The sequence below is a fragment of the Lagenorhynchus albirostris genome, chromosome 15, assembly GCF_949774975.1.
Source record: "Lagenorhynchus albirostris chromosome 15, mLagAlb1.1, whole genome shotgun sequence".
NCBI lineage: Eukaryota > Metazoa > Chordata > Mammalia > Artiodactyla > Delphinidae > Lagenorhynchus > Lagenorhynchus albirostris.
The window spans coordinates 78,949,026-78,974,176 of record NC_083109.1 but is presented as its reverse complement, the minus strand read 5'-3'; the positions used below and the strand labels follow the sequence as shown (position 1 = coordinate 78,974,176).

General features: G+C 47.2%; 1 protein-coding gene across 1 annotated transcript in view; it reads left to right on the top strand.

The window, feature by feature from the left end:
* The window catches only part of HIP1 (huntingtin interacting protein 1), a 152,228-nt gene extending 127,927 nt beyond the window's left edge, over window positions 1-24,301 (top strand). Inside the window, exons 17-32 of the mRNA XM_060124462.1 lie at window positions 844-945; window positions 1,177-1,320; window positions 1,771-1,906; window positions 3,791-3,877; window positions 4,082-4,189; window positions 4,271-4,407; window positions 6,171-6,281; window positions 7,050-7,108; window positions 7,507-7,600; window positions 14,448-14,548; window positions 15,233-15,338; window positions 16,485-16,608; window positions 17,057-17,118; window positions 19,428-19,536; window positions 20,495-20,568; window positions 20,918-24,301. Of these exons, the coding sequence (XP_059980445.1) occupies window positions 844-945; window positions 1,177-1,320; window positions 1,771-1,906; window positions 3,791-3,877; window positions 4,082-4,189; window positions 4,271-4,407; window positions 6,171-6,281; window positions 7,050-7,108; window positions 7,507-7,600; window positions 14,448-14,548; window positions 15,233-15,338; window positions 16,485-16,608; window positions 17,057-17,118; window positions 19,428-19,536; window positions 20,495-20,547 (1,533 nt within the window). The 3' untranslated portion in view covers window positions 20,548-20,568; window positions 20,918-24,301. The remainder of the gene's footprint in view (window positions 1-843; window positions 946-1,176; window positions 1,321-1,770; window positions 1,907-3,790; window positions 3,878-4,081; window positions 4,190-4,270; window positions 4,408-6,170; window positions 6,282-7,049; window positions 7,109-7,506; window positions 7,601-14,447; window positions 14,549-15,232; window positions 15,339-16,484; window positions 16,609-17,056; window positions 17,119-19,427; window positions 19,537-20,494; window positions 20,569-20,917) is intronic.
* The last annotated feature ends 850 nt before the right edge of the window (window positions 24,302-25,151 follow it).

Genomic DNA, 25,151 nt, shown 5'->3' with positions numbered 1-25,151 from the left:
AGGGACCGTACAGGACAGGACGTGGTTACCCATGTGTAAGGGGTTAGAGGCATGACGTGATGAAGGGTCTGAAGTTGAGTGGGGCTCATCAGCTAGGACGCGTCTTGAGGAGGCTTTGAAGTGGAAGCAGGTGGATGTCAGAGAGGAGTGGCATTTATAAAGACCCACAGCCAGAACTCCCATGAGTTGGGATGGCGTTGGCGGCAGGTCCGATTGGAGTAAGGAGATGTCGGGTGGATAAAATGGAACACCTTACACTTAGAGTAGTGGCTTTCACGCTCTCCTGTGACCCAAATGAAAAATACATCTAATGGAAATCAAAGTTTCACAGAGCAATACTTATCCTTATGTGAATGCATGTGGAATTTTTTTGTGGGGGAAGCTCTGTTTACTGCATTCTTTTAAAAATGTTAGCTGTGAATTCTTACTCATGGGTCACAACCCGCTTTTTGAAAAACACCACTTAGAAATCAAAGAAGGGAAATTGTTTCAAGACGGTGAGATGGGGTGAGTCAGCATTATACCTACTGGGTGTTGGGATGCCTGAATTAAAGATCTCGTTCTGCTTTAATTAGTATTATGGGCTCAAGCATGACATTTGGGAAATGTCCCTAAAACTCCCCACCCCCCACCCCACCCCCACCCTTGACATTTCCTGAAGCTGGAAAAAAAAATTTTGGTACATTCTGAGCTCTCACCTTCCCCCTGCTTTATGTCAGGGTAAAACTTGCTTCTATATAAAAGTATACAAATCTCACAAGTATAGCTTGAGAATTTTTACACGTGTTTATCCCATGAAACCACCACCCAGGTGGGAGCGCTCCTGCATTTCTTCTCTTTCAGACTCAGGAACAGACGGAAGTACTAGAGAGTTTGAAGCAAGAACTTGCCACCAGCAAACAGGAACTCCAGATTGTCCAAGGCAGCCTGGAAAGTTCTGCCCAGGTAAGCATCACCTGTCTTTCCCTTCCTCATTCTTCTCCATCTCTGGCTTTGTTGTTGCTGGCACCCGGCATCCATCACCATGAGCACATGGCCCACCTTGGTCCCATCTGGGAGCAGTGTGTCCTTGGGAAGGGGCAGATTCCTTGTGGCCTGGTGGTGGGTGTGGACCTCTGGAAAGGGGACAGTTTAATTCTCCCAGCAACTCCCTCTTCCCACTCGGTCGCCCTGCAGTCAGAAGCGAAATGGACCGCCCAGATCGCCGAGCTGGAGAAGGAGCGGGGCGGCCTGGTGGAAGCCATGGCTTGTCGAGAGGAGGAACTGTCCGCTCTTCGGCAACAGTTGGAATACACCCAGATCAAACTGTCCAGCGCACAGGCAAGTAACGGACACCCACTGGGGCTGACCAAGTCCAATTTCATAGTCACGGGCCTCGGCAGTGTATGCGTGGAGGCAGGGGGGCTGTGAAAGGGGTTTGGGGCCTTCGGCCGGATCGCGAAGGCGAATATTCTGCGGGCGTAGCTCCTAATGCCAGCGTGCCCTGTGCTGCACACAGAGCAGATGAGAAGGGATGCACCTGGCACTCTCTCCCCAAGGGTGGAGGCCGGGCTGCCGTGGTCCACCCCCATAGCCTCCTGTGCTCGGGGGCACACACCTGTGGACAAAGTTAAAAAGGCTTTTTCTCTGTGTCAAGCTAACTGGCCTCGGCCTCATTAGCAGCAGCTCAAGCTAAGGTTCCAGGAGTCCCAGCTGTGTCACAGGTGGATGGGGCATGGAGTCTCATTAGGGGGCCTGTGGCCGACTCTCACTTCCCTGGACCATCTCTAGGAATCTGTAGGCCGGCTCGCGAGGGACCAGCGAAAAATGCTTCTGGCGGAGTCGAGGAGGGCTGCCGAGCAGGTGGTGCAGGAGGCCCTGAGGCGGTTTGAGGAGCCCGCTCTCTTCAGCTGTGCCGGATCTGCAGGTGCCCTTCCCCTTGCCCGGCTTGCAGGTGCCGGATCCTCACAGCCCAGTGCTCTTCGGCGTCGGCCTTGAATCCCATGAGACCCTGATCTCAGGGGTTCCCAGCCCAGCTGCATGTCAGGATCACCTGGGGATGCCCAGGGCCCCCCCACCCCCACCCCACGCCTAATTTCTATTCAGTCGGCAGCTCTGCAGCACAGGGCCTGCGCAGTAGTATCTTCTAAACCCCCCCACCCCCCCAGCTCTCACCCCTCCCCCCCCCGGGTGTGATAACTACTGCGTTGGTCGTGGATCACGCTGATGAAATGCATCCTGGGAGCTGAGGCCTGGTAACAATTCTGAATGCCGGGAGGAGGAGGAACAGACAGGCCTCTGTGTCTCTAAGGAGAACAGTGTGGTCTGAATCCAGAGGTGGCTGCCATGAGCTTCAAATGTAGACAGGGAGTCATCATCCTTAAGCGTGGAGAGGCAGAAACGATAAAACCCCCACAGGGTCATGGGCATGAGCAAGGGCCCACTCTGCGTGCCCCAGAGTCCTCAGGGCATATGGTGAAGTCAGAGGAGCCCCGTAATGAGAGGAGGGCCCTGGTGCACAGTAGATGGGAGAGCATCCAGGCCCGGGGCATTTGTGAAGTCGTGGACGTAGCCGCGACCAGATCTCATTACAGCTCATTTTCGAGCACAGGGGACTTGATAGTCTTGAGAGGTCCTATTCAGAACGAGGCAGACGGGAAGAAACAGCTGATGGGTGATTTTTTTTTTTTTTTTTTTTTGCGGTACGCGGACCTCTCACTGCTGTGGCCTCTCCCGTTGCGGAGCGCAGGCTCAGCGGCCATGGCTCACGGGCCCAGCCGCTCCGCGGCATGTGGGATCTTCCCAGACCGGGGCACGAACCTGTGTCCCCTGCATCGGCAGGCGGACTCTCAACCACTGCGCCGCCAGGGAAGCCCTGATGGGTGATTTTTATTATCAGCTAGAAAGGTCTCAATTTGGTGAAGTGTTTCAAGAAGGACTGTGATATCTTGTTCAGTGGGGAACCCGTCTGTAGGGAAATGCAACAGTTGCAAATGAAGTAGCACACTGGGTACCTCATTTACTGCGAGAACACCAGGACATGGGGCAGCTGTGGGCAGATTCCACAAGAGATGGTATGAGCTGGGTTTTGAAGGAAGAGGAGAGACATAAAGCCATGGAGAGGAAGAAGAGTGGGGAATAATAATCATAAAAGCGGCTGACATTTACCGAGTGCTTGCAATATGCCAGGCACGATTCTAAGCGCTTTATGTGCCTTGGCCCAGCAATCCTCACTGTGATGCCAGGAGGTGGTACTATTATTCCTCCTTTGTCGGATGAGGAAGCAGGCGCATGTGGCCTGAGAACACAGCCAGTAGTGATAGAGCCAGGAGCTACAGCACGTATGCCACGAGACGCAAGAGCCCGTACTTTTAACTCCTGTGCGTGCGATTCAGTCTCCGTGGACCAGTGCACAGAGGCACAGCAGTGGGAATGACGGTGTTGTGGGCAGAACGTGGAGCCAGGGGTCTGAGCCCAAGAGTAATGGGAGTCCAAGGGCTTAACAGGAAGGCCTGGATTTGATTCAGTGGCAGTGATGGGAAATGAGGGGCAGAAGCTAGACCGTGATGCCATTGCCGTGGTTCTTGGCTAAAGGACCAGGTAGCCTCAGAAGTACAGCCTTTGAAGCTACAGTAAGAGAATCACGTACCAGCATAGACATCGATCTCTCCTCCCTCCCCCTTCTTAGGGAAGCTCCTGCAGGGCTGGGGCCCCCCACTGGGAAGGTCATCCATCAGGCAGCTTAACTAACAAGGATGAAGTGAGCTGAGACAGCTCTGACTCTGACTTTGCCCTGTCTTCCCTCTCGCAGATCACCTACTCTCCAAGGTCAGGTCCGTTTCCAGCTGCATCGAGCAACTGGAAAAATGCTGGAGCCAGTATCTGGCCTGCCCGGAAGGTAAGAGAGGTGAAGGAGAGGGTCTGTCACTAGTGACAGCTGGGCAGGGATCCGAGACGCTGGAACGTGGCAATGGCGACCATTTCCTAGGCACCCAGAAAGGAGTGTGTGTGTCTGACTTGCAAAGCGGGGAGGAAGGAGGTATGAAAGTGACCGCCCTCCCCTCCAGCAGGACTGAGAAAGTTTCCTTTAAACTCCTGGCAGATATCAGTGGGCTTCTGCACTCGGTAACCCTCCTGGCCCACTTGACCAGTGACACCATTGTTCATGGCAGCACCACCTGCCTTAGAGCCCCGCCAGAGCCTGCCGACTGTAAGTACCAGGGTGAGGGGCCACCACCACAGCACGGGGAGCAGGGGGCCTTTAAAAGTCTCTGTCGCCTTGCCTCCGCAGCTCTGACCGAGGCCTGTAAGCAGTATGGCAGGGAGACCCTCACCTATCTGTCTTTCCTGGAGGAAGAAGGAATCGTCGAGAATGCCGACAGCACAGCCATGAGGAGCTGCCTCACCAGGATCACAGCCATCGGCGAGGTATCATCAGTGATATCCCTGGGGAATGTCGTTTTTTGGTATGAGTGCTGGGGATTTCTTCAGGGATCAGTGATGTTCTAAGCCAGTTCTTTCTGTACTTTAAACTTGATTCGGGAAGGTAGAGTTAGAACTGTAAAACTTGACTTTCTGAATGACTTTCCAGTTGTATTTAATTCACTGGATATTAATCGAGAATCTTCTGTGTGATCATCACTGTGCTAAGCAGTGTCAAAGAAGGATGAGCACAGTTTTCCTGTTTTCAAGGGTTTTTATCTGGCTGGGCAGGTAACACCTAAAATGAAAATAATATATTTATTCACTCAATAAAGATGTAGTGAGTATGACCTATGTACAGGGAATTGTGCCAGGTGTCGTTCTACAGGGACAAATAGGTCCCCTGGGGAAGGTATGGTCTCCCTGGGGAAGAAAAATAAGGAAATCACCCTTTTTTAATTTTTATTTTATTTTTGGCTGCATTGCGTCTTAGTTGCAGGGTCTTAGTTGTGGGATCTACGTTGAGGCATGCAGGATCTTTCATTGCGGCACATGGGCTCTTTGTTGCAGCACGCGGGCTTCTCTCTAGTTGTGGCACACGGGCTCCAGAGCATGTGGGCTCTGTAGTTTGTGGCACACGGGCTCTCTAGTTGTAGTGCGCGGGCTCAGTAGTTGTGGCACGTGGGCTTAGTTGCCCCGTGGTGTGTGGGATCTTAGTTCCCTGACCAGGGATTGAACCTGGGTCCCCTGCATTGAAAGGTGGATTCTTAACCACTGGACCATCAGGGGAGTCCTGGAAATCAACCATTTCTATACAGTGTGATACAGATCTATTTAAGGAGTACACTGCAAGGCAGCTTTTAATTCCATTACCACCTAAAATAGTGAGAATGATAAATTCAGAGAAGGAAGAGACCAGGGCCAGAGATCATATCCTCATCATCTCTCATTCAAACTCCGCCAAGTGGCTTGCAGGATCTTAGTTTGCTGACCAGGAATCCAACCCATGGCAATGAAAGCACAGAGTCCTAACCACTGGACCACCAGGGAATTCCCTCATCTGAATTTTTTTTTAATTTATTTATTTTATTTATTTTATTTTTGGCTGCGTTGGGTCTTTGTTGCTGCACACAGGCTTTCTCTAGTTGTGGCGAGTGGGGGGCTACTCTTCGTTGCAGTGCTCAGGCTTCTCACTGCGGTGGCTTCTCTTGTTGCGGAGCATGGGCTCTAGGCGCATGGGCTTCAGTAGTTGTAGCACATGGACTCAGTAGTTGTGGCTCGCAGGCTCTAGAGTGCAGGCTCAGTAGTTGTGGTGCACGGGCTTAGTTGCTCCGCGGAACGTGGGATCTTCCCGGACCAGGGCTCGAACCCGTGTCCCCTGCATTGGCAGGTGGATTCTTAACCACTGTGCCACCAGGGAAGCCCTGAAGGTGTTTTTAAAGTACCTCCCAAGCAGCAAATACAGTCACTGCTGCACAATGGTGGGGTCAGGGTCTGAGCAGCTGCAACTGAATGGCCTTGTGTGGGGTTCGACAGGGATGGCCTTCTGGAAAGAGGTGGGTTCTGAGTGAGAATAGAGGCGGGAGGAGTGTGGAGTTGCAGAGCTCATGTGGTAGAGAGTTCCAGACAAGTCCCACCACAGCGTACAGAAGTGTGTTACGTGGTGGGACCCTCCTACCTTCTGCCGTCATGTGGGGGTTACCTGTGCACCACGGGAGGGTAGAGAGGAGGTCAAAGAGTCATTTCCGCCTTCATGATGCTGTTCACAGGAGCTCCTGCCCAGAGGCCTGGACATCAAACAGGAGGAACTGGGGGACCTGGTGGACAAAGAGATGGCTGCCACTTCCGCTGCCATTGAAACCGCTACGGCCAGAATAGAGGTATGGAAGTCTCTGCAGGATCACCTAAAGTGATGCTGTGCAACTACCTTTTGGCAACATTGCCCGCTGGGTATATCTTAGCTGTTCTCTGCAGAGCCCCCTATAAAACAAACCAAAACCCAAATCCCCTGGGATCTCTGAGTTACAGAAAATAGAAAGTTCTCCAAGGGAAGATGAGCAGTTTCCTCAAGGATCACATACTTTGGTGTCAGGCCATCCTACATTCAAGTTCCAGACTGACCGCTGAGTTACGTTAACCCCGCTAAGATTCGGATTCCTTTTCTATATGACGGTGATGATAACAGTACCGTCCTCAGAGGGGTGTTGTAAAGAGCTCAGTGAGGTAGTGCACATGGATCTCGGTGCCAGGCACTCAGTAAACCAACGGTAACTGTTGTCTCAGGGAGAAGCTGAACGGGCACCATTGGAAAGGTCACACGTTACTCCTTTGATGGAAGACTCAGGCCATCTGCCTTGGTGTGCTGCCTGCCTCGAGGACCTGGTAGCAGCTGCCCCTGTTGGCATGGTGCACAGAGTTCTGTGCACATCAGCCCAGGTGCCAAAATGTCAAGACACAGACTGTAGCTCCAGCTGCCTCCCACTGAATAGATCGGAGGTCTGGGTTCTTTTCCTGACTCTCACGAGGACATGGGTGGGCACTTCTAGGTTTCTCAGCTACTGCAGGATGTTGGACCCCAGGTGCAGCAGGACACCAGTGGGTTCTCAGTACCTGTGATGTACTGAGAAACTCTGCTTCTTTTTTAACAGGAGATGCTCAGCAAATCCCGAGCTGGAGACACAGGAGTTAAATTGGAGGTGAATGAAAGGTCAGTCTGAGCGGCGTGGTGACACCTAGGTGATCAGGATCTGTCTTTCCTGCACTGGATCATACTGATTAGAATAGAACCTTAGCCGCCACAGGGAAGGGCTGAGTCTATGGAATTGTCAATATCAGTATTAATGATGACCATGATATCAATATTGCATTATAGGGGAAAGAAACCCCAAGAGTCACTACTTACCTATTCCTTATGAAGAAGATCCACAATCAAGTCTCCCCTCTCACCCCGCTTTCCTTCAGAGCTTCACCTCCAGAATATTCCCTGCCTTTTCTCCCATCCCAAGTTTGCGTGTGTTCAGGAGAGAAAAAGAAAACAAGTCTTCCGCATTGTTTTTGGTCTCTGTTTTGTGTCCCTGACTTTTTTGTTGTTTTTGCTTGTTGCAGGATCCTTGGCTCCTGTACCAGCCTAATGCAGGCTATTAAGGTCCTGATCGTGGCCTCAAAGGAGCTCCAGAGAGAGATAGTGGAGAGTGGCCGGGTAAGCATGCGTGAGGGCCCTAGACAGAGCAAACATCGGTTACTGATTCCCAGCTCAGCGAGAGGTGGAGTCTACTCGATACACATTCAGTGAGGTCTAGGTGTGCTGCCGTCCAGCCATATGTGTCCACCTGAGGGCACAGCTGCCACTCCCATGGACGTCAACAAATGCTATGGAAAGAAGCTGGGGCATGGCCAGGTCCCCGGAGGGCAGTCGGCCAGAGCCTCCAGCGGCAGGCTCATTCACCCCAGTGGATGTCACTGGACCCTGCCATGGAAGCCCAGTGTGCATTGCAAGTCTGGACTCTCGGAGGAGGGGGTGAGGACTTTTAAAACCAGGCAAATCAGAAATGCCAACCTGGTGCTGACTCTCCACTGTGGGCTCTGCCCATGTCTCTTTCTGTGCATGCGGGATCTTAGTTCCCCTACCAGGGATCGAACCCGCACCCCCTGCAGTGGAAGCGCAGGGTCTTAACCACCGGACTGCTGGGAGAGTCCCTGCCATGTCTCTTTCCAACAGCAGCTAACTCGCAGTGATTCAGACAGACTCTGCCTCCGTCCCTTGTTGACATCATCACTTCAGTTTTCTTGCTCCTTTGCTGGCGTCATCAGCCTCTTTTTTCCTTTCTCACGTGCCCGTGTGCGGCTGCAGCTCAGGAGACAAAGGTCCAGAGAGGGGCCTATGAGCCTAAAAACAATCCTATAAAGAACGAAGCTATACCATTTACCATGTGATGTTACAGTGAAATGACTGCCAGCCTTCTAGGAAGCAGGGTCTCATCAAAAGTAAAATCTGCCAGCACCCGGAGTTTCAATTTCTCAGGTTCCAGAATTGTTTAATATTTTGATGAGTAAAATGTATCTGGCTCATCATAAATGTATGGTGGAGTAGAAGGACGTGCTCTCACTCCCTCTTGTGAGAACACCAGAATCACAACTAGCTGCTGGACAATCATTGATAGGAAGACACTGGAACTCACCAAAAAGATACCCCACATCCAAAGACAAAGGAGAAGCCACAGTGAGATGGTAGGAGGGGCGCAATCACAGTAAAATCAAATCCCATAACTGCTGGGTGGGTGACTCACAGACTGGAGAACACTTAAACTACAGAAGTCCACCCACTGGAGTGAAGGTTCTGAGCCCCACGTCAGGCTTCCCAACCTGAGGGTCTGGCAACGGGAGGAGGAATTCCTAGAGAATCAGACTTTGAAGCCTAGCGGGATTTGACTGCAGGACTTTGACAGGACTGGGGGAAACAGAGACTACACTCTTGGAGGCCACACACAAAGTAGTGTGCGCATCGGGACCCAGGGGAAGGAGCAGTGACCCCAGGCGAGACGGAACCAGACCTACTTGCTAGTGTTGGAGGGTCTCCTGCAGAGGCGGGGGGTGGCTGTGGCTCACCATGGGGACAAGGACACTGGCAGCAGATGTTCTGGGAAGTACTCCTTGGCGTGAGCCCTCCCAGAGTCTGTCATTAGCCCTACCAAAGAGCCCAGGTAGGCTGCAATGTTGGGTCACCTCAGGCCAAACAACCAACAGGGAGGGAACCCAGCCCCACCCATCAGCAGTCAAGCAGATTAAAGTTTTACTGAGCTCTGCCCACCAGAGCAACACCCAGCTCTACCCACCACCAGTCCCTCCCATCAAGCCTCTTAGATAGCCTCATCCACCAGAGAGCAGACAGGAGAAGCAAGAAGAACTACAATCCTGCAGCCTGTGGAACAAAAACCACATTCACAGAAAGATAGACAAGATGAAAAGGCAGAAAAGGCAGAGGGCTATGTACCAGATGAAGGAACAGCTCTACAACAAATGCTAAAGGAACTTCTCTAAGTGGGAAACACAAGAGAAGAAAAGGACCTACTAACACAAACCCAAAACAATTAAGAAAATGGTCATAGGAACATACATATCGATAATTACCTTAAACATGAATGGATTAAATGCTCCAACCAAAAGACACAGGCTTCATGAATGGATACAAAAACAAGACCCATATATATGCTCTGTACAAGAGACCCACTTCAGACCTAGGGACACATACAGACTGAAAGTGAGGGGAGGGAAAAAGATATTCCATGCAAATGGAAATCAAAAGAAAGCTGGAGTAGCTATACTCATATCAGATAAAATAGACTTTAAAATAAAGAATGTTACAAGAGACAAGGAAGGACATTACATAATGATCAAGGAATCAATCCAAGAAGAAGAGATAACAATTATAAATATATATGCACCCAACACAGGAGCACTTCAATACATAAGGCAACTGCTAACAGCTATAAAAGAGGAAATCGACAGTAACACAATAATAGTCGGGGACTTTAACACCTCACTTACACCAATGGACAGATCATCCAAACAGAAAATAAATAAGGAAACAGAAGCTTTAAATGACACAATAGACCAGATAGATTTAGTTGATATTTATAGGACATTCCATCCAAAAACAGCAGATTACAATTTCTTCTCAAGTGCGCACGGAACATTCTCCAGGATAGATCACATCTTGAGTCACAAATCAAGCCTCAGTAAATTTAAGAAAATTGAAATCATGTCAAGCATCTTTTCTGACCATGATGCTATGAGATTAGAAATGAATTACAGGGAAAAAAACGTAAAAGACACAAACACATGGAGGCTAAACAATACGTTACTAAATAACCAAGAGATCACTGAAGAAATCAAAGAGGAAATCAAAAAATACCTAGAGACAAATGACAATGAAAACACGACGATACAAAACCTATGGGATGCAGCAAAACCAGTTCTAAGAGGGAAGTTTATAGCTATACAAGCCTATCTCAAGAAACAAGAAAAATCTCAAATAATCTAACCTTACACCTAAAGAAACTAGAGAAAGAAGAACAAACAAAACCCAAAGTTAGCAGAAGGAAAGAAATCATAAAGATCAGAGCAGGAATAAATGAAAGAGAAACAAAGAAAACAGTAGCAAAGATCAGTAAAACTAAAAGCTGGTTCTTTGAGAAGATAAACAAAATTGATAAACCATTAGCCAGACTCATCAAGAAAAAGAGGGAGAGGACTCAAATCAATAAAATTAGAAATGAAAATGGAGAAGTTACAACAGACACCGCAGAAATACAAAGCATCCTAAGAGACTACTACAAGCAACTCTATGCCAATAAAATGGACAACCTAGAAGAAATGGACAAATTCTTAGAAAGGTATAACCTTCCAAGAGTGAACCAGGAAGAAATAGAAAATATGAACAGACCAATCACAGGTAATGAAATTGAAACTGTGATTAAAAATCTTCCAACAAACAAAAGTCCAGGACCAGATGGCTTCACAGGTGAATTCTATCAAACATTTAGAGAAGAGCTAACACCCATCCTGCTCAAACTCTTCCAAAAAATTGCAGAGGAAGGAACACTCCCAAACTCATTCTGTGAGGCAACCATCACCTTGATACCAAAACCAAACAAAGATACTACAAAAAAAGAAAATTACAGACCAATAGCACTGATGAATATAGATGCAAATATCCTCAACAAAATACTAGCAAACAGAATCCAACAACACATTAAAAGGATCATACACCATGATCAAGTGGGATTTATCCCAGGGATGCAAGGATTCTTCAATATACGCTAATCAATCAATGTGATACACCATATTAACAAACTGAAGAATAAAAATCATATGATCATCTCAATAGATGCAGAAAAAGTTTTTGACAAAATTCAACACCCATTTATGATAAAAACTCTCCAGAAAGTGGGCATAGAGGGAACCTACCTCAACATAATAAAGGCCACATATGACAAACCCACAGCAAACATCATTCTCAATGGTGAAGAACTGAAAGCATTTCCTCTAAGATCAGGAACAAGACAAGGATGTCCACTCTCACCACTATTATTCAACATAGTTTTGGAAGTCCTAGCCACGGCAATCAGAGAAGAAAAAGAAATAAAAGTAATACAAACTGGAAAAGGAGAAGTAAAACTGTCACTGTTTGCAGATGACGTGATACTATACATAGAGAATCCTAAAGATGCCACCAGAAAACTACTAGAGCTAATCAATGAATTTGGTAAAGTAGCAGGATACAAAATTAATGCACAGAAAGCTCTTGCATTCCTATACACTAATGATGAAAAGTCTGAAAGAGTAAATAAGGAAACACTCCCATTTACCATTGCAACAAAAAGGATAAAATACCTAGGAATAAACCTATCTAGGTTTATTTTGTATGAATAAACATACAAAAGTCCTGTATGCAGAAAACTATAAGACACTGATGAAAGAAATTCAAGATGATACCAACAGATGGAGAGATAGATATACCATGTTCTTGGATTGGAAGGATCAATATTGTGAAAATGACTATACTACCCAAAGCAATCTACAGATTCAATTCAATCCCTATCAAATTACCGATGCCATTTTTTACAGAACTAGAACAAAAAATCTTAAAATTTGTATGGAGACACAAAAGACCCCGAATAGCCAAAGCAGTCTTGAGGGAAAAAAACGGAGCTGGAGGAATCAGCTAAGACTATACTACAAAGCTACAGTAACCAAAACAATATGGTACTGGCACAAAAACAGAAACATAGATCAATGGAACAAGATAGAAAGCCCAGAGATAAACCCACACACCTGTGGTCAACTAATCTATGACAAAGGAGGCAAGGATATACAATGGAGAAAAGACATTCTCTTCAATAAGTGTTGCTGGGAAAACTGGACAGCTACATGTAAAAGAATGAAATTAGAACACTCCCTAACACCATACACAAAAATAAACTCAAAATGGATTAGAGACCTAAATGTAAGACCAGACCCTATAAAACTCTTAGAGGAAAACATAGGAAGAACACTCTTTGACATAAATCACAGCAAGATCTTTTTTTGATCCACCTCCTAGAGTAATGGAAATAAAAGCAAAAATAAACAAATGGGACCTAATGAAACTTCAAAGCTTTCGCACAGCAAAGGAAACCATAAACAAGATGAAAAGACAACCCTCAGAATGGGAGAAAATATTTGCAAACGAATCAATGGACAAAGGATTAATCTCTAAAATATGTAAACAGCTCATGCAGCTCATTATTAAAGAAACAACCAAATCCAAAAATGGGCAGAAGACCTAAATAGACATTTCTCCAAAGAAGACATACAGGTGGCCAAGAAGCACATGAAAAACTGCTGAACATCACTAATTATGAGCGAAATGCAAATCAAAACTACAATGAGGTATCACCTCACACCAGTTAGAATGGGCATCATCAAAAAGTCTACAAACATCAAATGCTGGAGAGGGTATGGAGAAAAGGGAAACCTCTTTCACTGTTGGTGAGAATGTAAATTGATGCAGCCACTATGGAGAACAGTATGGACGTTCCTTAAAAAACTAAAAGTAGAATTACCATATGATCCAGCGATCCCACTACTGGGCATATACCCAGAGAAAACCATCATTCAAAAACACACATGCACCCCAGTGTTCTTTGCAGCACTATTTACAATAGCCAGGTCATGGAAGCAACCTAAATGCCCATCGACAGACGAATGGATAAAGAAGTTGTGGTATATATATACAATGGAATATTACTCAGCCATAAAAAGGAACGAAATTGGGTCATTTGTAGAGACGTGGATGGATCTAGAGACTGTCATACAGGGTGAAGTAAGTCAGAAAGAGAAAAACAAATATCGTATATTAACGCAATATGTGGAACCTAGAAAAATGGTACAGATGAACCGGTTTGCAGGGCAGAAGTTGAGACACAGATGTAGAGAACAAACATATGGACACCAAGGCGGGAAAGCTGTGGGAGAGTGGGGATGGTGGTGTGATGAATTGAGCGATTGGGATCGACATGTATACACTGATGTTGATAAAACTGATGACTAATAACCTGCTGTATAAAAAAATAAGTAAAATTAAATTAAAAAAAAAAAGAACAGAGCTATATCTGCTTTGGTGGTGCTTTTTATCAGTCCGAGAGGTGATGTTTTCTGCCCCCAAAATAGAAGGAGGGACTGAGCAAGGAGTATCTGTAGATTCTCAGACTGTCCGGTACTTCCGAAGCATAAAAGCATTTTAAAATTCCAAGTAGGAATTATTATATTTTTCTTTCAGTTTTATTGAGATACAGTTGACACACAGCACTGTGTCAGTTTAAGGTGCACAACATAATGCTTTGACTTAACGCATATGAAGCGATTATCCCAGTAAGTTTAGTGAACAACCGTCATCTCTTATAGATACAAAATGAAAGAAAGAAAACAAGTTTTTTCCTTGTGATGAGAACTCTTAGGATTTAGTCTCAGTATCTTTCATGTATAACATACAGCAGTGTTCGTTATATTTTTCATGTTGTACATTACATCCCTAGTACTTATTTATGTTATAACTGGAAGCTATACCTTTTGTCTCCCTTCCTCCAATTCCCTCCCCCACCCCTCAGCAATTATTTTTTTAATCACTCACTGTGTACGCACTGTCCTCTTTTGGCAAATCACAGAGAGTGGCTAGACTCCCCTCAGATCATAAGTTATTTGTATATACATATAAATAATATATATATCCTTATATATACAATATAGAGATATTGGGATGTGATAGAAATGCTACAGGCTTTGGAGTCAGAAAAGCCTAGGATTTATTTCCATTTATTTCCTGCATATCCTGAGGGAAAGTATTTTTGCCTCTCTGAATCTTAGTTTTCTCATCTTTAGAAATGGGAATGATACTGCTCACCCCTCGGGGTTACTGTGAAGACTGCATGGGATAATATATATAAAAGCACCTGGCACATGGTAGGCACACGATAAAAGATAGCTAATAGTATTTTTCACTTCCCTAGGGTACAGCATCCCCTAAAGAGTTTTATGCCAAGAATTCTCGATGGACGGAAGGACTTATCTCGGCCTCTAAAGCTGTGGGCTGGGGAGCCACTGTCATGGTGTAAGTATCCATCCCTCCCAAGGCTCCTCACTTCACCCTGCTTTCCAATGATCCACCCCAGAGAACAACTAAGGGGAAGAATCTGCCCCCTAGAAATGAACTGTTGATAGGGAAGTTAATAGGACTGAAAGTTTAAAAGGGAGTCTGGGTCTGAATATAAAGAAGATGTGGTACATATATACAATGGAATATTACTCAGCCATAAAAAGGAACGAAACTGGGTCATTTGTAGAGACGTGGATGGTCCTAGAGACTGTCATACAGAGTGAAGTAAGTCAGAAAGAGAAAAACAAATATTGTATATTAACGCATATATGTGGAATCTAGAAAAATGGTACAGATGAACCGGTTTGCAAGGCAGAAATAGAGATACAGATGTAGAGAACAAATGTATGGACACCAACGGGGGAAAGCGGGGGGTGGAGTGGTGGTGGGATGAATTGGGTGATTGGGATTGACATGTATACACTAATATGTATAAAATAGATAACTAATAAGAACCTGCTGTATAAAAAAATTAATTTCAAAAAAAAAGGAGTCTGGGTCTCCTGGAGCAACACAGGGGGTGGGGCAGGCTGGCTGAGCTCCCTGTCTGCCAGGGTGATGGGCGTGGTCTAAAGGTGAGGTCATTAGAGGTTGCAGCTGTCAGTTTCATAACCCATCTGGTTCTCACCTGACTATCAGGGATGCAGCTGATATGGTGGTACAAGGCCGAGGGAAATTTGAGGAGCTGATGGTCTGTTCGCATGAAATTGCTGCTAGCACCGCCCAGCTTGTGGCCGCATCCAAGGTAGGACCTGTGTTGGGCTCCCCAGGACACTGTAAGTTCTGACTGGGTTAGAAAATATACCTGGACCGTGGCACTAGCCCCAAGAACTGATTATTTATCCAGTATCCAGGTAGGTTGAGTCCCAGATAAAAATTCTGTCTCCAAGGGTCCCCTAAAAGCCTTTCGGCAGGGAGCCCCTCTAACCCACCTCTCCACGTGCATGCCTTTTGTCTTCATCATTTTTATTGCAAGTGGCCTCTATGTGTCCAGCCATGCCAACCTCTGATGAGCAATCGTACGTTCAAGGAGCGCTCAAATAAGGAAAATGCCGGCCCAGTAAGCTGGTTACCTGGCTTGGCTCTGAAGTGCCACAATTAATGTCTGCCTCTCTTCAAAAGGGTCCAGATTTGAACCATTGCCCCAGCTAATCCTAATGCAAAGCTCGTCACCAAAATCCTTCCATGAGTTGTAGAGTTCCCCAGGGAGTGTTCTTTCACTGTCCTTATTTATTGTTGTCCCAAAATAGTGATAAAGCTAGAGTTCAAGGCCACCAAGCAAATAAGCCAGGAATGATTTTGTTTTTAATTTATTTGTTTAATTTATTTATTATTTTTGGCTGTGTTGGGTCTTCGTTGCTGAGCGCGGGCTTCCTCTAGTTGCAGCGAGCCGGGGCTACTCTTCGTTGCAGTGCGCGGGCTTCTCATTGCAGTGGCTTCTCTTGTTGCGGAGCACGGGCTCTAGGCACACGGGCTTCAGTCGTTGTGGCTCGCGGGCTCCAGTAGTTGTGGTTCGCGGGCTTCAGTAGTTGTGGCTCGCGGGCTTCAGTAGTTGTGGCTTGCAGGCTGTAGAGCGCAGGCTAGATAGTTGTGCCACACACAGGCTTAGTTGCTCCACGACATGTGGGATCTTCCTGGACCAGGGCTCAAACCTGTGTTCCCTGCATTGGCAGGCGAATTCTTAACCACTGCGCCACCAGGGAAGCCCCAGAAATGATTTTTGATATTAGAGAGAGATGCCAGGAGTTGACCCCCTAGGTAGCGATTTTTGAGAAGTTGATTGGTGGCCACAGCAGAGCCCATATATTTGTCAAGAACCATCAGACCGGCTATCTGATTCCATCCTTGCTGCTCTATGTTGTGTGACGCTAAATCTGCTTGGTCCTGGCAGGTGAAAGCTGATAAGGACAGCCCAAACCTGGCCCAGCTGCAGCAGGCCTCTCGGGGTGTGAACCAGGCCACCGCCGCAGTTGTGGCCTCAACCATTTCTGGCAAATCACAGATCGAGGACACAGGTAGCCTTTCAGAAGCAGCGCTTTTCTCATCCATCCCATGTGGCTGCTCATTACGTTCTTCTCCACGATTCCGATCTCCCACAGTCCTGTTTCCAAATTCTGTCTTATTTTTCATCTTTGTACATTCCAACTTACCTTCTCAAAAGTTGAGACACCACACAAGCATGCTATTGGTCACTCTAGGGACAGGCCTTAGCTAGATTTTCCATTTAGCTACTTCTCTGAATTCAGAGAAATGACTCCACAGGCCTGATTGTCCATTGGGGTGGGGTCTGACCCTAGTTACCCTGTCATTGTCTTCCTCCCTCTCCACCCCTCACTTACATTCACGCCTATGTTGGTAAATGACAAACCAAGCATTTCAGCAGAGCGTTGGCTCCGGCCACCTCTCAGGTAAGTGTCAGCTGGGGTGTCATTCGACAAGACCCTCCTATTTCCATCATTGCAGACAGCATGGACTTCTCAAGCATGACGCTGACCCAGATCAAACGCCAGGAGATGGATTCCCAGGTAGGAACTCCATCTCTAAGTCTGGTCAGACTCCATTGCCTATGACACTGACCCCACATATTATTCCCATGGGGAGAAGTCAGAGAGAAACTCGCGGGGGAAATGAACACAGAGGTACATATCACCCCAAGAATGAACGTAAGTGATGCTGGAAGAAACAGCGGAGGTGGACAGAGGTCATTAGTAAAGATCAGAATCTTAACTCTTGCCCACCCGTCTTGGTCTGGCATCCCTCAAAATGTTATCAGCTCTCTCCTAAGCGGACCATAAACTGGTATTTAATAGTCTTATATTGACAATTTTTTGAAAACTTTCAATATGAATTATTTGTATATGACCTTCAGGTTTTTTTTTTTAAAAGTCAATCCACTGTTAACCCATCAAAGGCGATGCCATTTCTCAGTTTTAGTAAAGTTATGCCATGCAAAATAGGATCCTGGAGAATACCTGACATCCTTGTTCTAGAATTTCTGGTCACAGTCCTGGGGTAAAGTCCAGCTTGAGACTGGTGAAGTCTATACTCAGCATTTTTAGGAAAAGTCATGTGCCAGGTGTCTGTAGACACTGAAAGAACTGGGCTCAGTTCTGTTGTCTCTGCTGAGCTACTGCAGAAGCAACTTACCTATATTGTATGCAAGTATGTGTTTTAGAATTATCCCATGGCGGGGCAGGGAGAACAGGAAAGAGTATTGCTGAGGCAAGTCTGGCCTCGAGTTGGTAGTTGATGGAGCAATATGAAAGGTATATGGTGGGGTTCACTGTACCAGTCTCCATCCTTCTGTATATGTTTTACATTTTCCATAATAAAAAGTTTAAAAAGCAAAAAAAAACCAAACCACCTTACTGGGTCTAGTTGCTTCCTCTCTGCCCATCTTCAATGCATTCAGCCTCAACATATTGTAAAAATGTAAATGACGACATGTCAGTTCCCTGCTTAAAAGCTTCCGCTGGCTTCCTTTGGACTTCCTTTGGACCCAGACTCCTTCCCCTGGCCCGTGGGCCGCAGGCGTAACGATCCTTGCCTATTGCTCCAACCTCACCTCATGACTCTCTCCCGGTCAAAAGTTACTTCCTGAGAGTAGCCTTTGCTGCCCACCCTTAGTCTTTATCACTAAGTCGCCCTGTGTCATTTGCTTTATGATCAGGTCTTTTCTTGTTCATTAGTTTGTCTCGTCCCCCCATGAGGTAAGGGGTAAGCAGGGACCTTGTCTGTCTGAGCACCACTGTGTCTCCAGCACCTGTAACAGAGCCTGGGGTCCATTATGGGAGCTCAGCAAATATTTCTTGCAGTAATAAATAAAATAGTTAATGAGGAGGAATAGCCAAGAGCCAACCCTTCCTTTAGTGAGACTGTACCTTTTCCTGCACCATAGTAACCCTAAGTGATACCAACCCCTCAAAAATGCCAGAACCATTGTATTTGGTTCCTGTCTAGACTTCCAGAGAACTGGGGTTGAAGGAGATGGGTTACAACTGGATTAGAATGTATCATATAGGTAGACTAAACATTAGAGTTGCCCTTTTCTTTCCATTTTTTCTCTTTTTATTTATTGAAATAGAGTCGACGTACACTGTTACATTAGTTTCAGATGTACTACATAGTGAGTTGACATTTGCATACATCACGAAATGATCATCACAATAAGTCTAGTAATATCTGTCTCCATACAAAGTTATTACGATAATACTGACCATGTTCCTTATGCTGTATATTATATCCTTGTGACTTATTTATTTTATAACTGGAGGTTTGTACCTCTTAATCCCCTTCACATATTTCACCCCCCTCAACCTCCCCTCCACTCTGTCAACTACCTGTTCATTCTCTGTATCTGTGAGTCTCTTTTCATGTTATTTTGATTGTTTTGTTTTTTAGATTCCACATTTAGGTGAGATCATATGGTATTTGTCTTTCTATGACTTACATCACTTTTCAAAATACCTTCTAGATCCATCCATGTTGTCGCAAATGGCAAGATTTTTCATTTTTTTTAATAGCTGAGTAGTATGTTTTTAGTTAGTGATTTATCAGAGGAACATAAGATAAGCCCTACTCCCATTTAGGCATTTGGACCGTGAAGTATCATTCATTTCCAGTAGAGGGTCCCAGTGAGAAAGCATAAAAGCCATTGGGATAGATGGATGAACGAGAGGATGGAGAAATTAGAGCAGAGACAAGGGTGAAATTGAGGACTGGGTAAGCTATGGATAACATGGACGACGAGTCCTGGACGACAGAGGAAAGGGATTAGGTCGACATGAGACCGTTCTCAGGTCCCTGCTCAAAGCAAAGGCCACTTTCCCCACAGGTTAGGGTGCTGGAGCTAGAAAACGAACTGCAAAAGGAGCGTCAAAAACTGGGAGAGCTTCGGAAAAAGCATTACGAGCTCGCTGGTGTTGCCGAGGGCTGGGAAGGAGGTGAGCCAACGACTGGCACAGCCCCCAGGGAGGGAGGTGGGGGGATGCTGTGGGCCTCCCCCTCCCATACAGCGGAACCAGGAACTTCTCCCTCCCCCCTTCTATTCACAGGGCATCTTTTTTTTGTGCGGTATGTGGGCCTCTCACTGCTGTGGCCTCTCCCGTTGCGGAGCACAGGCTCCGGACGCGCTGGCCCAGCAGCCATGGCTCAGGGGCCCAGCCACTCCGCGGCATGTGGGATCTTCCCGGACCGGGGCACGAACCCGTGTCCCCTGCATCGGCAGGCGGACTCTCAACCACTGCGCCATCAGGGAAGCCCTCACAGGGCATCTTTTTTCTCCAGTGGTGAATAACCCATAAGCCCCAAACTGGTGGTGAATAGAAAGCTTTTGTGATCATCTTTCAAGACCTGAATGTTGACCAGTGGACTGAATGGTCACTCACTCACACCATTGCCTTCCAGACCCAGTTAGCCTGGTTTTTCTCCCCAGGAGTTTAGTTTCAGGCCAGCATCAAGTTGAGTAGTGAATGAATGAATAGTGGTCAGTGAAGGTCCAGCAGACAGGGCAAGTGAATTCCAAGCTTCTGGCTGCCTAGAGCCAGCTATGGGTAGCAATGGCGAGAGACAGAAAGGGTCAGGAGCTAGAAACAGTGTGGAGTGGAGAAAGGTTCACCCCACCAGCCCAGGGACTCTTGGTCGCCCGGAGTCTGTGCGGGCTGCTTTTCTGAACATCCAAAGTAGCCAACTTGATCACAACCAAGATCGTGATTCTCATTGGGCTCACTGACTCTGGGAACCCACCACAGATGCCGCCCAGTCATTCCTGGACACTTGACCCAGGGAATAGGTGGTTATGATTATGTATTTTAGAGCCCAACCTGGCGGCCGTTTCTGTTGGCTAGATGAATGTGTGCGTGCACCAAACACTATGAAACATAAGTGACTCTTGTCTTTTAGGAACAGAAGCATCACCACCTACGCTGCAAGAAGCGATCACCGAGAAAGAATAGAGTCACGCCGACGTCCCACAGGTCAGAGTGTAAATCCTTGTTGCCCATCTGTGTGTGTGTGTGATTTCCCCAGTCACTGGCCAGCCCCTGGGAGTGCACGCCACGCCCATCATCCGGTGCTGAGGACCTGCCCGGCCTTCCAAAGACTCCCTCCACAGCCCATGATCTGTGTTCTTTCACTCCTCCCCCACCGCCAAGAAGAGGGGAGCCCAGGGCCACCCCGACAGAAGGGACCTCCCTCCCGGTCCTGCCTGTGTTACCCCCAAACAGTTGGTGTCCTTGTTGGGGGGTGGGGTGGGAGGCTTGTTGCTACTGCTGTTGAGCTGGAGAGCGAAGATCTTACGCGTTTTCTTTTCTGTTTTCTTCTCAGCCTTTTCCGTTTCATCATTTGCACAAACTTGTGAACACCGGGGGACTGGTGGATTCCAAACCGTGACCCGACCCTGAGGCTGCACAGAGTCGGAAGAAGAGCAGAAGTGTCCTGGCCGAGAATGCCAAGGCAGTGCCCCCCTCTTTTGGCAGTTCCATGGATTCCCACTGCTGCTTATGGTGGTCGGGTCTTTTTTTCCCCAAGTTTCACTCACATAGCCAACACTCCCAGGGGATCACCCCTGAAGCCCTGAGCTATTGGGGGCCCCTAACTACAGCAGCTCACAGCAATGGTGCTGCCTAGGCTTCGCCACGGTGCTCCCCGCCGGCCCCCCAAGCCGAGCGTCCTGCTGAGCAAGTGTGGGTCGGCCGAGGCCACTCCCCGGGGCCGGGCGGAAGGAGAGCGAGTGCCTTGCCTTCTAAAGCTGGAGCCCAGCCGAAAGCCTCTGCCCACCTTCACAAGTGAGGGGCGACAGAGAGAGGGAGAGGAAGGGTGCACACAGCCCAGGTCTTCAGGAGGCCACCTTTCTTGGAAACTCCTTGTGACCGGGCTGAAAAGCCTTATCCCATGCTTGAACCCAGCCGGTGAGAGTAGCCACACTTCCTCCCCCCGGAAGGAATCTTCCATGGCCCCTCAGTCGACACCTCCCTTCATACCCAGGCAGGGCCCTAAGAGGGAACACGTGAGGGGTTTCCAATCCCTTTCTCCAAATGTCTGCCTTGGCACCCTCTTGAATCTCAAGAAGATAGTTCCATGTTCTACCTAATGGACAGACCCAGAAGATCAGGCCAACTTACTTGCTCCCAGCAGGAAAGACCCTGGGCTTGGATTGGTACCTTGAATATTCTGACTGATCTCCATTAGCAGCAGTGCTGGCAGCAACCAGGATTTCAGGTGTGACTGTGGCTAGGCTTGCGTTGCTGCCTGAGTACATCCGTCTTTAAGAATCGGAAACAAGACCTAGAGGCCATCCCGATCTGTCGTTGCCGGTTTGGGTCTTGAAGGGGAAAGCTCCTCAGAGCATCTGGGTCAGGGAAAACAAGAGAGGGGGGCCACTGGCTCTGACCCCTTCCAGCCACACATCCCGGGCCCTGGCTGCCTCGTGGACAGGATGAGGACAGAAGGAGCTTGAACGACATCCTGGAGATGGGCGGCCCGCCAGCACTTCTTCACCTCCAGATGGACCCCAGCATTTAAGTGACCTTCCCATCTTGGACAAACAATGTCTTCCTTCCTTTATCTGTAGCAATTCATAGGTAGTAGCCAACAAGCACTTCCCAGGACCTGTCCCCAAGGACCATTGCTGAGTGTTGCTACGTGACAGGTTGTGAGACTCCCTTTTGATCACTGTGAATCAACTCTCTCTCCTTCCTAAGCCCCCACCGCCGACTCCCTTTCTCCGCATTTTCTAACTAGGGCACTCAAAAACCTGCGTCCCATGAGCTCAGATTATGAGACGCAGATGTGTGATCTCCATACTGGGCTGACGAGGCGGCAGCAGTAGAAACTGACCGGTCTTACGTTTACTGCTTCTTTGTGCTCAACTATTTTTCCACCCAAGCCTCAGAAGGAATGATGTGTAGCATCCCTGGCCCAGCTGTGCCTATTAAGCCAATTGGCGTGTTCTCAGCATGGGTCAACACTTCTAAACGTGGCTGGTCCTCACTTCCAGAATCTCAGCCATTCAGACTATTGTGCTCCAAATTACCGATGGGGGGAAAATCTAGGATATGGGACCAGATTAGGATTCCCTGAGTAACGCTCCCTCTAAAAAGAAGCCACAGTCATTTTTAAAACCTTCATGGGCTTCTCCGGAGTAATAAGACAGTTAAGAAAGCACTTAAACAGGAACACAGGCTAATTCAGTCTCACATGAGGAAATATATGTCAGAATTAGTATAATTACTTTTATAATCGCTTGACTCAGAAGCTAGTCCATTCTCTAGCCCAAATCAAAATGTCGTACCTTGGCTGCTCTAAAAATGAGCGTGTTATCCTGGGTGTGAAATGCCTTGGTTAAAACAGGAATCACATTCTCAGGCTAAAAATGAACCTCACAGCCTTTTAAATTAGTCACTGAGCATCATTCGTGACTTGAGTCTCATGGGTCAGTGTGAATGGGTCAGAGCAAGGCAGGACAGCAATGAAGTGATGCCTTAGCGTTGACGAGAGGCCGAAATACAGCCGTATCCATTATTTTAATTGTGTAGCACAGTGTCTCATATCTCTAGAGTAAGGATATGAGTGTACATAATAAGGAAAAAATTTGAAGGAAAGACCTACCTCTGTGGGGTTATTTATATCTGAGCACGGAGTTTAAATGAGACTCGAATTTAGATTGTTTGCTGATTCTGCTGCCCACAACAGGATACCTGAATTGGAGTCCCTGACCCAGTGGCTGGAAGAACCACTGTCCAGAGCATCCTTTCTTGGAAGTGTCTGAGCTGCCAAGGCAGACAGCAGGGTTTACACCGGGTACCACGGGGATCATGAGCTCATGTCTCCAGTCCAGTTGGTTTGCTTCGGCCTCTCACTGAGGAGCTGGTTTGGGGCTTGCACCTGGGTGGCGCCTGCTTCTTGGCCAGCTCCTTAGTCTAGAGGGATCTCCTGGCTCCACTTACCTTGGTCTTTACCAAGTGGTAATGTTCTTGCTACCTTCTACCACCTTTCTGCGTCTCTGGAAATCCTTTCTGCCAGTGAAAGCCTTCAGTCCTGGCATTGGCCTTCCAACCAGACTGGCTTTGCCCGGTCTTCGCCATCCTCGGTCTTCCAGAGACCGCGTTGCCTGTTGCATAGAAAACCACCACCTCGGGCCTGCCAGCCATCAACACAGCATACCGGGCCAGCCGTCTACTGCTCACATCTCCCAGGTCCAGACCAAAATACAGGATTAGCAACCCACAGTGGCAACTTGGCCTCTCACCCCAGGAGCCAAAGCAACATGAAACAATTGGTCAAACATCGTTGGGTCCGATTCTGAGAGTAGGTGATTTCCAGACATGTCTTTCAGGTGACCCTCAACTACCTCAGGTTTGAAGGCCCTAAATTAGGCTGATTACTACTCACAGGGACAAACTGAGGGGGTTCAGATAAATCTTGGTGATAACGCAATTGTCTCAAACTTATAACAAACTCTTTCACATTTAGGTTTTCAGGGATGGGATTGGGTTTTTTCTTCTGTTTTTAACCTTTTCCCCAATTTTCCATTAGAATAGTTCCTATAAATGAATTTCATTTTTCACTGAGTGCCTACCTTCCCAGGGCAGGTAGCCACTGGCTTTGTTTCCTTCCAACAGTACTTTTATTATGGTATTAAGACTTTCCTTTGTATAATACATTGCATCTGTGTTTTCAATTTTTTCAATAAATATTTCAACCTGGCAATGGAGAGGAGTGGTGATAACTGACCAATCAAAGTGGTTTTGAGGTCTGGGGTTTCAGTGAAAAGCCTACATTTATATCCCAAGGTTCACTGAATCCACTTAGCTCTGCACCTCTGGGAATGTGTCTTAAAAACAAGACATTTTCTGAAGCGTAAAACTATTGCATTTCCTATGCTACTTTAGAAAAAAGAAACATTAGTTTGCACCTCTTAGCACTTTTCCATCCTCTGTATCCTCTCGTCCTTGGGAGTGATCGAACAGTGTCTAAGTGTTCAATATAGTACTATAATTTATCTAGAAGGCCAGGTCACTGCATGAAATCTGGGGTCTTGAGCCATGGATATTCCCTTCTCCACCCTAAAGATGTAAAAATAATCTGCCGTCTCAAAAATGCATGGGGCGAATTCTGCTCGGGGCCAGAAGCTGCCAATCACAAGGGGATTCAGAGCGAGCCAGTCACAGCTACCAGAGGATTTGCAGAGGGAGCTGACAGAATGGGGCCGGCTGCATGGTGACTTTCCCCGGCAGAATCGTCTGTAACCTAACGCTGCCAGTGTGTTAAGCCAATGGGACCTGCCAGGGAGGAAGGGAGATGGGGAAGGCCTGGGGTTGGCAAGCAGGGGGATTGCCCAAATGACTCACAAAGGACAGAGAGAATGAAGCAAGCCATCGGTAGAGTCTGTAACTAAGGAGGTCAAATAATCAGGAAAACTGAAGGAAAATAGTGTTGAAAGTGCCCAGTGGGGAAGATGATCTTGATAAATACAGAAAACGGGAAACCCTTGCCTACAGCTGTGTTTTTCTGCTCTCTCTAGCAGGATGCAAAGGTGAGCCTGCTCCATTTGAAGCCC